At 55.5% G+C, this 16,421-nt stretch overlaps 1 protein-coding gene across 1 annotated transcript; it reads left to right on the top strand.

Moving 5' to 3' along the window:
- Positions 1-314: 314 nt before the first annotated feature.
- Positions 315-14,024, top strand: ELOVL1 (ELOVL fatty acid elongase 1). The gene is made up of 8 exons (XM_050307061.1): positions 315-352; positions 10,397-10,458; positions 10,872-11,062; positions 11,224-11,304; positions 11,517-11,573; positions 11,904-12,009; positions 12,169-12,305; positions 12,560-14,024. The coding sequence occupies exons 2-8, from the start codon at positions 10,413-10,415 to the stop codon at positions 12,812-12,814; spliced, it is 873 nt and encodes a 290-aa protein (XP_050163018.1). The 5' UTR covers positions 315-352; positions 10,397-10,412; the 3' UTR covers positions 12,815-14,024.
- Positions 14,025-16,421: the final 2,397 nt, after the last annotated feature.

Genomic DNA, 16,421 nt, shown 5'->3' with positions numbered 1-16,421 from the left:
GGACCCGTATTGGCCTCCCTCACGCCGTCACCACCACCCTCGAGCCGGCCCTGCGCACCTCGCCCTGCCCGTGCCCGCACCGGGTCCTGTCCCCATCCCCATCCCTGTCCCCATCGCTGTCCCCTTCCCTCTCCCCCGCTCTCCCTCAGGCGGCGCCCGCGCGGCCCCGGCACCGCCGGCCTGGGCGTGGCCACGGGCCGGGCGGGACGCGGCGGCCGCTTCGATTGGCCGCGGCTGCCTCGGGGGCGGAGCTCTGCCCTCCTTGTCCAATGGGCAGCGGCGAGGGGGGCGTGGCCCCTCGGTTTAATGGTGGGGGCGGCCGTGGCGGCGGCAGAGCGGGGTGCGGCCGGCGGTGAGTGCGGGCGGGCACCGGGCCGCGGGCACGTGGGGCGGAGGGCGCGGGGCCCAGCACTGTCCGGTGGCGGTGGGCCAGAGGTGCCCAGGCTGTCCCAGCCGTCCCTTGGGATGTTTGGGAGGGGGCAGTCTGGGTGAAGGTGTCCGAGGTTAGCCGGTCTGGGCTGGCTGTTGGGCTGTGCCGGGGGGGGTGGACTTTGGGGCTGTTTGCGAAAGGGTGCTGGGGAGGCCTTAGCTGGGTTCAGCTGCTTTGGGAGTGAAGCTTTGCTGCCAGGGTAGGTGGGCCCTGCCGCGGGGAGGTCATGCGCTGGCTTGGCACCTGCTGACCAGGCTGCTGGAGGAGGCTGCGTGTGTGCCCGTCAGCCGGGATGCTCTGTGTGCCGGGAGGAGGTGGGTGGTGTGCCCTCACCACAGGCGTGGGGGGAGCGCGGCGGGGGAGGCCGTGGCCTGATGGGTGGGGTGGGTGTTGTGACATGGGGTGACCACGCTGGGTGCGGCTGCCACCAGCGGAGGCTGTCACCCTCCTGGCGAGAGGGGTGCCCGCAGTGGCGATGTGGGTCCTCGTGGCAGCGCAGAGGTGTGCGAACCTGGCCGTGCCAGAAGCAGGGAGACAAGTGGACTTCAAGCTGAGTTGCTGAAGTGTGGTTTGTTTTTTGCCTTTTTTTTTTTTAAAGCAGCTGGGTCCTGACGCTGTGAGGAGCTGCAGAGTGCTCCCTGGCTCACAGCCTGGTGCCACTGCCCCAGCTCTCCCTCCATGGTGCCAGGCAAGGGCGCAGTTAATTCCCTCCCTGGGGCAGGGCCGCCTGCTCTGTGCGGGGTTGGGATGCTTTCCCGGCCGGCCGGGAGGAAGGACGGTCCCTCGGCGCTGTTCTGTGCCGGGGCACGAACAGCGGTCCCCGTCCCGGCAGGGCTGTGCCCGGCGGCCGTGCCGGGTCCTGCCGGTTGCCCGAGCCCGGGGTTCTCCCGCTCCCCGGCTCAGGGACCGGCGGCTGCGCGGCCTCTCGGGGCCGGGACCGGCACCGCCGCTTTGGCGCTTCGGCGGGGGCTGTGCCGCGACCCCACAGGCGGCGGAGCGGCCCGCGGGGCTCGCCTGAAGGTGGCCGAGCCCCCTCCCCACACGCGGGGCCTCCCCGGGCCCGCAGCGGCCCTTGCCGGCCGCGCAGGCCCCGCTGGGCCGCGGCTCCGCTTCCGGGCCCGGCCGCGCCACACCCGAGCCGGGCCGGGAGCCGCCCGGGCGGGGGGGCCGGCGGGGCCTGTGCCGGGGCCGAGCGGGGCGCTCCCGGCTGGGAGCTGCGGGTACGCCGGGCAGCCCCGGGAGGGCTCTGCTCCGCTGGGGCTTCGCTGCGGCGGGGCGAGAGCAGCCCCCGGCGGCCGGGGAGCTCTCTTGTGCCCAGCCGTCGGCATCAATGTAACCATTGAGATGGCTCTTCCCTCCTCCTCCGGGCAGGGTGGCAGTACCAGGCCTCCCCCGCTGCTGCGACACAATGTCAGCTTTGAGTGCCGGCTCGTGTAGGTGCTTGGCCTCCCGCTGGCCCTCGCTCTGGAACGCGGTGGCAAGAGGAGGAGGAGGTCACTGTCACCCTCCTGGTGGCAGCAGTGCCCTGGCCGCGGGCTCACCTCACACTGGCGTGGCCATGCACAGGGGTCTGCACTTGCTGGATAACCTCAGGCTTAATAACCACTGGCAGTACAGTCTATAAGTCTTTTACATGGGCTCGTTCCTCTGTTGTAACGAGGGGGCAGTTGGGGAAGCTGCTTCTTTTTGGTCTTATAACAGACTAATGAGGCAGTATAAATAGGCATTGCAACATGCAGGGAAGCTTTGGGAGTTACAGTCTGTGCCTCGGTGCCTGGGCTGCTTCCTGCAGGGGGGCTGTCAGATGCTTTCCCTGTGACTGACCACCTCGGTTCTGGAGTCCTAAAGGCAGGAAGAAGTGGGGTGAATACCCCTTCCTGTGCTCAGTGGGCAGCATGAAGTAACGCAGGATGCTTTACCTGCTAGTGCATTTCCTTAGAGCATCTATTCCCCTCTTGGAGGCCAGGATTGCCTGTGCAGCAGTGCATCTCTCCTGCCGTGCTGTCCCAAATTGACCACCTTCTCTTCTGCCAGAATGCAGCCAGGGCAGATTCCTGGCTGGATGGAGCTGACCTTCCCACCAGACCTGCTGGGCAGCTTCTTGAGGATGGCTTAGAGAGTCAAACAGCTGGCTGAGCCCTTGAGGCTTGACTGACACTGCTGTGTGTTATCTCTTTCCTAGGAAGCCCCTCTAGCTCATGGGTGTGAGCTGCTGCTAACAGCCTGTTCCTGTGAGCAACAGCAGTGATGACAGCTGTTGCAGCATCTACTTGCTGCATCTCGCTGTGGGGATTAAGCCATGCCACCCACACAGCCTGGGCCTCTGCAGTCCTGCCCTGTGTTTTATTCTCACTTCTGTTTCCTGAAAGTCTGTTGGATTGGGGGGATTCTGTGGTCCCTCTGGGCAGAAATGTAAAATGAGAGAAAGTACTGTTAAAACTAGGGGAGTGAAAGCTCACTCTGACCTAGAGCTGTCTCTTGCCACACATTAGAGGTGAAGATAAGTGAGCTTGTTGAAGGTGCATAGCATCTCCTTTCTTTCCTGGTGGAGAAAAGCTTTGCATCCTGAGGAACCTCCAAAGATGGTGTCAGAAGCAGGTACATTGCTGCATACTTGGCTTGGCACTGTCCTTCAAGCTTACAAGTGAATGCTTTCCTCTTCTCTGCTGAGGTTACAGCCCTGTCAACACTCAGCCTGAGATCCTTCCCCTGGGGAGCTCACAGGAGAGACACGCTGGGAGTGGTGCCTGTGATGGCCCAAGAGATGCTCTGTGTTTCTGTGCTTCTGTGTTGGACAGATGGTGGGAGTACTTGGGCTGGAAAGTCTGGTTCTTGCTAGTCAAACAGGTGAGGCAGCTTGGGCTCCTACAGGGAGGAGACGGTCCCCAGGAGCCAGGACTCTTCCCTGCAGGAGTTGTGGGGCTGCTGTTGCTCGGAGATGACAAGTTGCAGCTGCCACAGCCCGCTCCCCACCATCAGGCCTGTGTCTGCATGCTATCTGAGCCTTCAGTGGCTTGAGAATGGTGGAGGTGGTGACTGGGTCTTATGGTTCTGGATTTCCCTTAGTGTCTCCCAGGGTTTTTAATTTCTGGTTGATTCTTCCCTGTGGGATGGATCAGGGTGGTAAGCTGTCACTGGCAGCAGGTTCTCCAGCTGCACAAGGAGTGCTCTTACCCTGTGGCTCAGACCAGCTAGCTTTGCTCTCATAGTTTGTTAATAGATTTGCTCTGTACACCCACAGATTTATAACTCACGCTGTTTCTACTTAACCCTAAGAGGCTTTCCCTGTCTGTACAGGACCAGCAGTAGAAGCAACAACCTTGACTTTGAGTGGTCCATCTGTGCCTGTATTGAGATCATCATGCCTCGTGCTTCATTTTTTGTGCTTAAATGGCTGTGAACCTTCTTAAAGGTGGTCTCTACTAAGCCTTATGCTTGTTGGGCTCTAGTGTGCATGTACTGTGCTGCTGGAGTCCAACATCTGTCATACTGCCAGAAAACATCCCTTTCTCTTGCTAAAAGGTGATTGTGTGGCTGAACTGCCTTCTTGGTGTGGAGGGTACAGGGGCCTAAAGCTGATGTCATGGTGAGTTCCAGGCAGTGACCCCTTGTTTCATTGAGAAGTGTCTCTGAGTTCACACTGTGGCTTCTTAAATAGTCCAGATAAAGCTTTGTGAGTCTCTCCTTTCTGCATCTTGCTTTGTGGACTTTTAATGTCCATCTTGTCTTGGTGGAGCTGTCTAATTAAGGCACAGGCCTGAATGGGGCAGAGCACAGTAATCATTTCTGTGTCATGATTACAGCCACTGTTGTGAGAACGGAGGTGAAGCCTTTTATTGAGGCATTTGCATGATGATGAAACCCAGTGATGACTGCTGTGGTTACAGCCTGTCCCATCTCTGTATCGGGGTACTCTGTTCCTTTGCTGGGGGGATTTAGAAGGCTTGACCTGTTTTTAGATGCAGGTGTGAGAAGCTGGCCTTGCTCGGTCTAGTCCTGCCTGCCCTGCTCTGTCACCTGCCATCACTTCTGTCCTTCCTGAGTGTGCTCTCTGCACCCTGAGGGGCTGCTGGGTGCCACCGCTTCAGAGAGGGAATCTCTACCTTCTTCCCCCTTCACCTGGTGCTGTGTGAGGGAGTGGACACAGATCAGTATGGTTAGCTCTGAAAGGAAATACCTTATTTTCCTCTTGTGTAGGTAGCTTACTCTGTTTCTTTTGTTCCTTTACTACTTTACTCCTTTGCTACTTGCAATGTTACTCTTTCTGCTTAATGTTGCTTTTTCTCTGCTCTTTCCCTGCCTGCTGTCATCTCTGCTGATATCAGCTCCCTGAATATGCAGCCACCAGCATTGAATGTGATAAGTAGTAAGCCTATTCTTAACAGCTTGAGGAGGTGCTGTCCCCGACAAAACTGTGCTGTGCATACAGACCTTTTACTGTAATGAATGCTCTTGTGGGACCTTGAAGTCTGATTACCTGCTGTGGTTTTTGTACAAGATTACCAGTACCTGATGCAATGGGTGTCTTCCTTTCCCTGAAAGCTTGTGAGGTGCCACGCTGACTGCCCAGGCTCTGCAGAGCTTGCCTGTTAACCTGGGAGTCTCCTCTTGCTTTCCCTGCTTCCAGTGAGCATGGGAAGGGGAGAGCTTAATCTGTTTGTAGGATGCTGTCCAAGGGCCTCGGGGTTTACAGCTGCTGCGTGAGATAGTGATAGGGTATTAACACACACTGGCTGAAGATGGGGAAACTGTTCCACTTCAGGCAGGCCACTTTCTGCCACTTGGATCCAGTGTGCCAGGAGCAGCACCCAGCCAGCGTGGCTCCTGCGGCAGTTGCAACGGCAGCTCTTGCAAGAGCTCTTACGTATCGTGGGTTTGAGAGTTTTCATCCCTTATCCCCACAGACCTCCTCTGTGGACTTCAGAGCACACGGTACTGGGCTGTTAGCCATGTCCTTTGACACTCAGCGTGAAGTAGGTGGGCCAGAGGAAGTGACAAATGGATGTGATTCAAGTAGGAAAACTTACCTGGTGGTGTTAGCATGAAGTCTCCGTGCAGACGTTCTAGTTATGCTGTGGACTGAGTTCTGGGACTGGTTGTTCTCAAACTCTGATTGAGTCTGTCCCAAGCCCTCAGAGCTGAGGAGAGCTGCTTTCCTGCTTTGGCCTAATTGGTTGGTATGGCTTTCCACACTCGAAACACAGAAACTCCTTCTCTCCTGCTAGACTTGCCTTCTGTGCCCTGTGAGTTGGTGCCAGGCATCTCTTCAGGCTGTGACTGCTTTTAAGAGAAAAACGTGACTTTAGGAGTATGTGGACAACACTACCTTCACTGAGTCTTCAGGGAATGGCTGAAATCATTAGCAGTAATGCAGGTGTACTTGAATACAGCTCTCCTGTTGAGTGCTCTCTGCTCCTCGTGCTTGTGCTGCTGTCCTGAGATGCTGTGTGTGAAGCAAGTGTGCACTGCCTGGTTACAGGCCCCCTCCCTTTTACCTGGACACAGAGTGGCAGACAGAGGAGATCCAAATTGAGTTTTCTGTGCTTTCCTGTAAACTTCAGTCTTAGAATGATCCCACTGCAGGGTTGATAAAGAACAGGGGTTGGCAGGTTATGGCTGTCTGGGCTACTTTTCTCTCTTGTCTTGCTCCAACTGCCTTGCTGCTCATGTGTTGTTCAGGACAGATATGGTTTTGTGTTCCCAATCTTGCAGGATTCTCCTGTGCACAAACTTAGGAAAGCTTGTGGAGCTGTGACTGTCAGCTCTTGGTGATGGCTTGAGGTTGCCAGCCTTGTGTCTGCAGTACACAGCCCTGTCTGGGCCCGCTCTGCTGCTACCAGAGCCTGGCTTGGTCAGTCCCACTCTTCTGCAGCAGCAGCTTCTGAACCACAGGTCCTTGGTGCTTATGATGGGGAGCTGGGAGAGAAAGATGCCTTTTCCTGAGAGGTGTGGAGCTCAGAGCTGCATCAGGCAGCAAGCCTCGATGCTGTCTTGTAGGTCAGGGATGTGAGTTGGTTTCACATCTGGCCAACTGATAATCTCCTGACCTTTGAGGGCTACTACTCCCTTGGGAACCCCAGAGGGGCCAGGCCTGCTTTAGCCAGTTCAGCAAGGGCCCTGTGCCAGCTCTCCCTGGGGTGGCAGCTCTGTGGCCACCTAGCAGACTGTTTTGGTGCTGCCTTTAATTAAACTAGTGGGGAGATAAGAGTGCTTGCTTTCACGCTTATTACAGGGCTGATTTCTGACCCGAGTGCTGAGGAGTAGCAATGTTGGATGTCTGTGGCAGAGTCTGTTGCTTGCAGATGGTTGCTGCGTGGGGAGATGTGTGCCCTGCAAGGCTGTTAATAAAACTAACTGCACTGAGCTCTGGTCTCTGTCAGTGTCATGGTTCTGACAGTGCTGTTGTCTGACTGGGGCTGGTCATAAAGGGCCTTGCTGTTGTTGCTGAAGTTGCACTAATTAGCTGTATAGCTTGTTGGAAATATGCAGTGTACACATTGCTTGGTGTAAGCAAGTACCTAATCCTTGATGTTGGTTACTGGACAGATTGTGGCCTAATACTCTAGCTTGCAAATAGTGGGAACTTTTCAGATGGGGAAGTGACTCCCTGTTGCTGAGAGGTGGAAGATGTGTTGCAAGGTCTCTATATATTGTGCAGGGTGTGTTTGGGCCCCTAGGGTTCCTGATGATTTGGGATGCTTAGACCTGTTTGCTTGACTTCTCTTCAGCTCTTCAAGGCTCAGCTTTGGGTTCCTCATCTCCTCCCAGCTCCTTGCCTAAGAGGATCAGGATCTGTGAGGAGCCAGAGGAAAGCAAGTGTCTCTCAGATCAAACCAGTGAACTGTGAACACCTGCAGTGTGTGAAGTGTGGCTTAGCCTAGAGTGCAGTAAGAGCAGATGCCTGTCTGGATGATAAACCCCTCTCAAAGTGCAGAGGGACATCAAGTCCTGGTGTTCTGCACAGGGGACATGAGAGGGGAGTTTGGGTTCCCGGCCACTTGGTGCTCTGAGCTGGAAAATGCCTGCCTGCAGCAGAAAGGCTGGCATGGAGCAGTCATGGCTCAGGCAGGCCAGTGCACTTCACATCCCCCTGCTTAGTGAAGGTAACCCTTGAGCCTGCCCTACAACTTGGCAGCTCAGCTGTCAACACCCCAAGGCTGGTGGCTGCCCCTGGAGGGACAGAGGAGGGTGAGACATACCTGCATCTGCTCACTGAGCAGGGCGCTCTGGGGCTGCTCTCTGGTGCAGGACCAAGTAGCATGGCAGTGTGGATGGATGCCAGCTCTTGCCAAGACCTGAAGACCTGGGGTTTCCCTGGAAACGTGATTACTCTGTTAGCTGAATTTAGCAGGATGTTGTTCTGCCTAGAGAAGCGGTGGAAAATGTGTAGGTCCTTCCATAAGGGCCTGTAGCATAATTCTGCTAGTTCTGCCCTGTTAGACGTCTTGGTTCTTGTGTTCAGGACGAGTCCAATGCCTCCCATCTTCCTGGGGCACATATGGCTGTAGGAGTGATGGAGGTGCTTCACAAGACACAGCAATAAGAGGGGCTTGTTGCTGTTCGCACTGGTGGGGACTTCTGTGCTCGTGCTGAATTGAAATGGGCTTCTCCCACTGCTTGGATGGATAGCGGTCATGGACCCCGGATTGTTTTGAGCTGAGGTCCTAGTTGGCCAGTGGTACTGGAGCCTTGGTGGCATCAAAGTCAGCGAAGTGATCTGTAGTGCCTGAGCCAGAGTGTTTCCCTGCAGTGTGAGACGCAGCTCTGAGCTCGGAGGTGGCTGATACTATCTCCTCATCCCAGCCTGCCCAAAACAGGAGAGTACCCTGCAGGATTTTTGTCTCTGCCCTGGACCTGTAGTAAGGCTGACTCATTCACCCTGATAAGATAAACACAGAGCCTGAATAGTCAGGTACCTCTGTTGGGAGCTGACTCTTGAGGGCTCCTCAATCTAGCAAATAAAGGTGTAGCTGTATGTAGTGGTTGAGAGCTGAAACTAGACAGACAAGTTTGGAGCTTGCTTGTAGCCATTAAAGCAGCATAAAGCTCAGCAGCTTTCAGGACTTGTACTTACTGCGTTTCCTACAGCTGCAGCTGTGAGTGGCTCTCAGGGATGCCGTAGCTCCTGCTGCACTTTTTGCTGGCCTTTGCTGCATGTGGACAGTGGATTACCTTGGCAGTGCCCAGGACCTTAAATATTACTGGTATCACAGTGATACTACCAGTGAGTATTGCTTGGTATTAAACCCCTGGAAACCTTGGGTTGGGAGGGCTTTGTCCTGTTGCTGCAGCTGCCTCCAGGATGGCACAAGGACCCTATCTGAAGCACAGCAAGACTTCTTGGGCTCTGTCCTTGGGGTGCACAGCTGTACAGGCTGCTCTGGAGCCTTACTTGGAGGAAAGGGTATTTTGGGGGGTGGGGGTGAAGGAAGAGACCTCCCCACTGCTCTTGCAGGGAGGTTGGGTGGCACTCCCCATTTTGGAGGAACATGGGGCGCTATGACTGGGCAGGCACAAAGCCAGCACTGTTGCTGCACCAAACTGATTTGCAGGGAATATTACAGTGAGCCAGAACGGTGTGTGCCAGGCCCCTGTGAAGATCACTGCCAGCAGTGCCTGTCATGTAGGTGCTTGGCAGCACTGCACAGGTTGTCTGCTGCCATCCTACCTGGAGCCAAGAGGACTTTGAGCTCTAATTCTTGCCATGAAGCTGAAGGAGCGATGCTGGTGCTGGCTGGTGAGGGCTCGAGGTGGCAGTGGCTGCTGAATACTCCCAGCTGAGACCTAACTGGGAAGAAGGGTACTCTGGCTTCAGCTTGCTGGTTGGGAAGAGGCTGTGTGATTCCTGGTGGAGGCAGCAATATACCTCCTGGGGAGATTTCCCCAGGCCTGTGTGTGGGCAGTGATTCCTGTGTGCCTTCTGGTGGAAGGGGTAGGTGGAGTGTCTGGTAGCAGCTGTGGGGAATGCCTCCCTCGCAGGTGGGTGAGTCAGGTGAGGCTGTGCCTGTGCTCTGCCTCTCTTCCTGCTGCTCTGGTGTCCTGTGGGCTGGGGAGAGGTTGGGGAGTACAGGGAAATGGGTGAAGGTGTTTCAATCTTGCCTGCAGCAGTAAGAGCCTGGGCCCTTCCTGCTTTTTTGGAGAACATCTGCCTGGATCACTGGTGTGTGCTCATAGTGAGGCTCAGCAAGTGTGGGCAGTGCTGGTTCTTCTCCCTGCAGCCTGTCCTTCTCTTGTGGCTTTCTGCTGTTTGGAAGGGGAGTAGAAATGCCATTGCCAAGCAGGATGCACCCTCTGAGATGTACTGGGTTATGTGATAGTAGTTTCTTCTCAGGAGGGTTTTTTTTGCAAGGATGTGAAACCAGGAACTTTGATACCAGAAAGTGGCTTTCCTTCCTCATGCAGTGGGTCTGCCTGTGATGGCATGCTGCTTCTGTGGTGAAGATCAAGGAGCAGGAGCCCAGATTTGGTTATAAAGGCACTGCTCTGTGGAGGGTGTGGGCCAGCTCCACATCTCCCTTGGAGACCTTGCAGCAGGGTCAGGCAGAGCAGTGTGCTGAGTGGGGTGCCAGGGCTGGTGGCAATGTCATGGTGGCTGTGGGTGATGATGCTCGAGCCCCCTGCTTGAGCAGGAGCAAGATTAAGGAGCTGGAGATACAGTGCTGAGGTTGGAAGCTTTGCTAGCTGGCTTGTAATGTTGGGGTGCTACCTTGGAAGGACTGCTGGTGGTGGATGATGGTGCGCCCATGAGAGCTGGGGAAACAGGACCAGGCTCAGCGAGAAGTGTGGGGCATGTGGCTCGGCTGGAAAGTGGATGCTGGTGTGTGATCAGCTGAGAGCAGTGCTGGCCAGATACACATGATTGTTTCTCTGAAGCTGTGCTTGAAATTTGCTGATCTGCAGGGCTGTGCTCTGCAGGCTGCCCTCCTGGGAAAACAGCTGCCTGATCTGCTGTGCCTCTCTCCACAGAGATACTGCCACCACCATGGAGGGGATTGTGACCATGTATCAGGACTTCATGAAGAAAGCAGGTGGGTGTTTGGCTCTGCCCAGAGTAAGGTAGTGCCTCACTGCCACGGGCACTGTAGGGATGGTCTGTCATCCCTGGAGCAGTCCTGGTCTGGCTGCATCCTGCCTCCAGCCTTACACAGATGCGTCTCTGGGGTTTTTGTGCTGCCTGTTTTGAGGCTGTCTTGCCTCAGGGCCTGTGCAAGTTGTTCTGGGGCACTTGTGGATCTCCAGGCTGCCCTGCAGTGTGGCTTCAGGCTATACCCTGCTGAGTCTGGCTGTCTTCACCAGCCTCTGCTCCCAGACTGCTTCCCTACCTGCAGTCCTGTCCTAGGAGAACAGGATTGCCATGTCCTTGCCTCCCCTCTGGCAGTGGCATTGCTGGCAGCAGGTTGGGGTGAGGACTAACCGCTCTGCACCCCGGCTCTTTCCGCAGACCCCCGCATCGCTGATTATCCACTGATGCAGTCCCCATTCCTTGTGATGGGCATCCTTCTGGGATATGTCTACTTTGTCCTATCCTTGGGTCCCCGGCTAATGGCCAACAGGAAGCCTTTAAACCTGAAGAAGTTCATGGTGCTATACAACTTCTTTCTGGTGGGACTCTCACTTTACATAGTCTATGAGGTGAGTTGTCGGCAGCTTGGTCTAGCACGGATGAAGCAGTGTGTGCAGGCTGCATGGGTGATGGGGAGCCCTTTTCCAGGCTGTTCCCTGCCCTTCTGTGCAGAGCTTGACGTGCAGTGGGTGATGTGTTGGGCCTCACCCCAGTGATGCTCTTGTTGCAGTTCCTGATGGCAGGGTGGCTTACGGGGTACACCTGGCGATGTGACCCTGTGGACTTCTCGCAGGACCCCAAGGCCCTCAGGGTGAGTTCTCATCCCTCTCCTGGTGAGTGGGGATGGCCTTTAGTGCTTCTGTTTGGAAAGCAGGGTCCCAGCCACTTGCCTCTCCCGAGGCAGGGGATTTGCAGGCTCTGGCTCTTGGTTTCTGTAACCCTGGGGTTACTGTGTGAAGACCTTTGGTCACTGGACATGTTCAGACTGAGGTGGGTCTCTAATGTTAACCTGTTCTGTTACAGATGGTCAGTGTTGCTTGGCTCTTTGTCTTCTCCAAGTTCATCGAACTGACAGACACGGTGAGTGAGTTACTGAGAAGGCCTTGTCATCACTTGCTGGGCAGGGAGTTGGGGCCCAGTGTACTTGGGGTAGATGCTATTGCAGCCCTTCCAGTGTGACCTGGTAGTGCTTCTGTTTGGCATCACTGCCAGAGAGGCCGCTCTGGGATATTGCTGAGGCCACTCTTGGCACGCTACAGCTCTGGAAGCTGTGAGGTGACCTAGTGTGTGATGGCAGCGAGCATGGAGGGAGAGAAGCATCCCTGAGGTCAGACACTGAATTAGTGGCCCAGCCTGCTCTAGCTGCTCCCAGGACTGCAGGTCCTTGATGCTGTTTACCTTTCATTGCAGGTGATCTTTGTCCTGCGGAAGAAGAATGAACAGGTCACATTCCTGCACCTTTTCCACCACTCTGTTCTGCCATGGAGCTGGTGGTGGGGAGCAAAGTTTGGTCCAGGTAAGATGGAAACTGTCTGGGTGCGTGGCTTGGGGGAAAGGGCGGGGTTACCCCAGCATGCTGAGAAAGGGTTTTTGGCCCTGCTGGGCTCTTAGAGCTCCCTGTGGTGCTGATTGCTGTGGAGTATTGACTTGCACTAATGGAAGTCTGTCTTAACAGGGGGAATGGGCTCATTCCATGCCATGATCAATTCCATGGTGCATGTTGTCATGTACTTCTACTACGGGCTCTCAGCAGCAGGACCTGCCTTTCAGAAGTACCTGTGGTGGAAGAAACACATCACGGCCATCCAGCTGGTGAGTCTGTGCAGTGGAGCAGGGCATGTGCTGCAGTCTGTGTTGTGGGGGACAGGCCAGCCCTTGTACATTTGAAAGGCACTGCCAGCAGCTGTAGTTGTCTTCTCTGTAGTATCTCACTCTGAGCTTCTAGCAGCCCTGGCAGCTTCAGAGTGGGAAAGGAGCCTGTGGGTTTCGTGTAGAAATAAGGTCTCTAGTGGGTTCCCTGACCCTGCTCCCATGGATAACTTGTTCTTGCTCTGCCTTGCTCCCAGGCACAGTTTGTGATTGTCTCCGTCCACATCTCCCAGTATTACTTCATGCCCAACTGCCAGTACCAGTTCCCCATCTTCATCCACCTTATCTGGATTTATGGGACCATCTTCTTCATCCTCTTCTCCAACTTTTGGTACCAGTCCTACACCAAGGGCAAACGGTTGCCCAGGGTGGCTCAGCAAGCAGCCCAGCACAACGGCAGCAGCATCCATGAAAATGGCACTGTCACCAACGGCAAGGTCAAAGCCAACTAGAGGGCAAAGCGCTCCCAGAGCCAATGAGAGCCCCGGGGCAGAGGCAGCTGGGACCTGTCCCTCTGTCCCTGGGTGCCACTAGCCAAGTCAAGTGCCTACAGACTGTTGTTACCCCTGTGCCCAGCCCTGCTGTCCTCTGTCTGCATGCCCAGCCCCTCTGCTCTGAGCAGCCACGGGCCACTTCTCCTGCTCCTGGGAGGGCTTGTGCTGTTTCTCAGTGTTGCTGAGCAGAGAGGCAGCTGCCTGCATCACAGCTGTGGGGCTGCAGTCCCATTCCAGTGTTTCCAAAGGAACTTTCCCCAAGTGCCTACATCTGGCCCTTCTGCCTTAGGGGCCGTTTCCTTCTGAGTAGGACCAAAAGAAGAGACCATTTCCTGTCCTGGTGCCCTCTCCTCTTCCCTGTCTCACAAGAGCCTGTGTGGATGAGCAGATTTGTCCCTGGCTATTTGCCACTGCCAGCTCACGTGTGAGTGCTCCTGCTCTACCATGCCTTGTGCCACTTTGTGCCGTGCCACAGTGCTGCATGTCCCTGTGTGCCCAGCTGGGGGGTCCTGCTCTGGCACATCTGTGCCCAGGTGTGGCTGTGGAGAGTGTAGGGGCAGTGCATATGGGACTTGAGGGCCCAGACCTGCCCAGTACAGTACACATGCCCTGTGCCTAGTACATAGCAGGGGCTGTGACATCCTGAAAAGGCTTCCCCCACATGATAAGCCCAGGTTGCTGTGGCTTTCTGTGCCTGGGCTGGGTGCTCAGTGTGTGCTTTAGCCACACTTAACCTGATCCTCTATGGCAGCTGGTGGCTTGCTCCAGAGTGGGGGAGACCAAGCTCAGTCTGGTCTTGGACCACTTCCATTCCTGTAAATTCAAGACTTGAGCAATAAGTGCCCCTTAGAATCAGCTCCTGGGCTCTGCTGCTCGGGACCAGCCCTGCTCTGGCCTAGCATGAGCACACCAGAGGGTGGTTGTAGCATGCCCTGCTGTGGTGTAACAGTGAGCACCTCTTGCCTCTTTGGATCTGAGTGGGCCTGGGTGAAGGTGTACTCTGCCCTACAGCAGGGCAGTGCAGCAGCTCTCCTGGGCCTGGTGCCTGTCACCTACTCCGGCTGTAACCAAAACATGCTGATGGCCTTGAGGATGAGGTGAAGGGGCCAGGCCCTGTCAGATTGGGCTGCTCTTCTATTACAAATAAACAGGCAGAAGGAGAAATGGCTCTGTCCTCTTGTTTTCTTGGCTCACTGTACACAGAAGCTGTTCCAGGTGCTTGGTCCTGCCCAGTGTGGTTGGAGGCAGGGCTGGGAGAAGCAGCTGGTGTAGCAGGTTTGTGTGTTGGGGGAGAGAGTGATAGCTGTGTGCTGATGAAGCAGATGGCAGATTGTTTCCAAGTGTTTTGGTAGAGCAGTGCTCAGGGCAGGAAGTGTGTCAAGGCTTCTGTTGTGAAAGTGACTCCACCCTGTCAAAAAATGGCTGGGGTGGAGTGTGGGTGAGGGCTGGGCACTGGGCCACCTGCCCAGGAAGCTGCTGCTTTTCAGAAATCCTAGGGAGCTGAGGTATGGCAGAGCAGGGAACAGAGACTCTGGGAACTTGAGTGATTGGGAAACAGCAGTTTGTTGCTTTCTGCCTCTGCCGAAGCAAAAACTGCTGCCATCTGTGAATGCCTCTGCAGCATGCATCTGTGTGGAGTGTTTCTCAGGGTGGTCAGAGGGAGGGTTATATTGTTGCTGCCTTGCTCTTGCTGCAGAAGTGCATCTCGCCTGGCTGGGCTCTGTTTTCTCCACTGTTGTCTCATTCAGGTGTCCCCCTTCAGTCCTGTTGGGGTGCTGGGCTGCCTTCCCATCACCCTGTGAGTCGGGCCCTCCTGGGCACAGAGGGCAGCCTGGGTGCTGACTCAGGCCTGGGCAGAGGAGTGGGTTCTGGCTGGGCAGCTTGCGGCTGGGTGGAACGTGTTGGAGCAGCGGCCTCCAGACGCTGAGTTTCACTGTGGGCTTGGCTGTGGGGTAGGAGGGCTTTAGTGGATGTCCAGCCAAAGCCCTGGAGCAGGGCTTGGTGTGAGAGGAAGCTCTGCTGATCTTACCTGGGCTGCTGTACACCTCAAGGCCGTGCTCTGAAACGTAGGAAAGCATCTTCAACTGACTTGACCTGGTGTGACTGATACGCCTGAACTGCACGTGACATCACCCTGTTTTACAGGCCTCAGTGCCCATAAACTGGGATTTGGCTGCTGCACTGTGTGGTGTTCTCCCAGTGTTGCTGCTTCTCTGTGAGCAAGGACTTGCATGAAAGCTTGTTCTGGTCCGTGTTGAAGTGGTGTGTAACATTAGTTCGGTGCTCAGAGGTCACCACTTCAGGAGCTGTCGTTGATAGTCCAGCTGAGATGGACCTTTTCCTCCTTCTGTTCTCCAGTTGGCTCTTGGCAAAGACAGAGCTGTCTTTGCTTTTGCCCAAAATAGTAACAATGCTTTAAACTACTTATGCTTGGTATTTTAGAATGGGCTGTTCCCTCCGTGTGCTCTGCGCTCCCTTCCTCCAATTGTTCCTGTTAGCTGTGCTCTTCTATGGGCTGGCCATGGCACTTGGTAAATTAATATGCTGTCATGCTGTGAACTGAATTCACACCTTATAGGGCTGTGTTTACTGGGTCTGCTGGATCAGTGCCCAGCTCCTTCCTCTGCTCCTCCTCACTCCAGGGTAGTAGGACCAGTAGGGGCCAAAGACATTGCAATACCATTACCCTCTAGTAATGCTGAGAGGACCTTCAAGGGCTGTGCAATGCACAGCTTCAGGGAGTGGGGTATGTGCTAAGGAGAAAGAGCCTGTATTGCATGTCTGAGAAAGCTGAGCTGCTCTTACAGCTAGTGAAAAAATTACAACAGCTTTTAGGCATATAAAGCCTTCCTTCCAATCAGGAACCGTGGGAGGGCTTTATCAGCTGTAGGGCTATAGGACAAGTCTATGCTAACTCCCAGCACCAAAATGCAGGGGTGTGGGACAGGGCTTCCACAACAGCAGCACAGCTCTGGGGAGGAGCCCAACCTCTGGGTCCCTGCTTCCCCGTTAGACACAGCTGCTGCCCTGGGATCTGTGTGTGAAGGTGAAGGAGAGCATCTTCCTTGGACCTCCTGTGACCTTCCCCAGGTGGCGAAGCAGGGATGCACCAGCAGTCCTGCTGGAAGGTGCTGGGCTCAGCTGCTGCAGGCTGTTTCTTCAGACTGTGCCCCCTCCCCATATCAGTTTGGGTGTAGGGTGCACCCTCAAAGGCCTTGGCACAAGTTGGTGCTGCCATGCCCACCTTTGAAGGTTCCAGGTGCCTTAAAGCTCTGGAGACAGAGCTGGTGTCAGGTACAGCATGGTACTGTGCTGAGGGGAAGGTGAAAGCAGTTAATAATCCACCCTCAGCTAATCACAGGCTGATGGGAGGCACAGGCTTTGTGGAGCTGCTTTGCACAGGCCAAGGTGCTAATCAGCTGCACAGTGTCCCCAGCAGCCCCTGGCTGTGCTGGTGCAGCTGAAGGACAGGCCTGATGGGTCTGCTGCAGCCCCACAACCTCAGACACTGTGGCTCCAACATGCAGAGCAGCGTGGCTGTGCTGGCTCCTGCTCAGGTAAAGGC

The sequence above is a fragment of the Myiozetetes cayanensis genome, unplaced genomic scaffold (assembly GCF_022539395.1).
Source record: "Myiozetetes cayanensis isolate MyiCay16 unplaced genomic scaffold, myiCay2020 scf12, whole genome shotgun sequence".
Lineage (NCBI taxonomy): Eukaryota > Metazoa > Chordata > Aves > Passeriformes > Tyrannidae > Myiozetetes > Myiozetetes cayanensis.
The sequence above is the reverse complement of the archived record's forward strand: the minus strand, read 5'-3'. Positions and strand labels throughout refer to the sequence as shown.

Bases quoted from the DNA above. Each gene is read 5' to 3' on its own strand.
- ELOVL1 (XM_050307061.1), top strand. From the start codon at position 10,413: ATGGAGGGGATTGTGACCATGTATCAGGACTTCATGAAGAAAGCAG. The intron at 11,574-11,903 runs GTGAGTGAGTTA...CTTTCATTGCAG, and splicing joins TCATCGAACTGACAGACACG to GTGATCTTTGTCCTGCGGAA. The intron at 12,306-12,559 runs GTGAGTCTGTGC...CCTTGCTCCCAG, and splicing joins ACATCACGGCCATCCAGCTG to GCACAGTTTGTGATTGTCTC.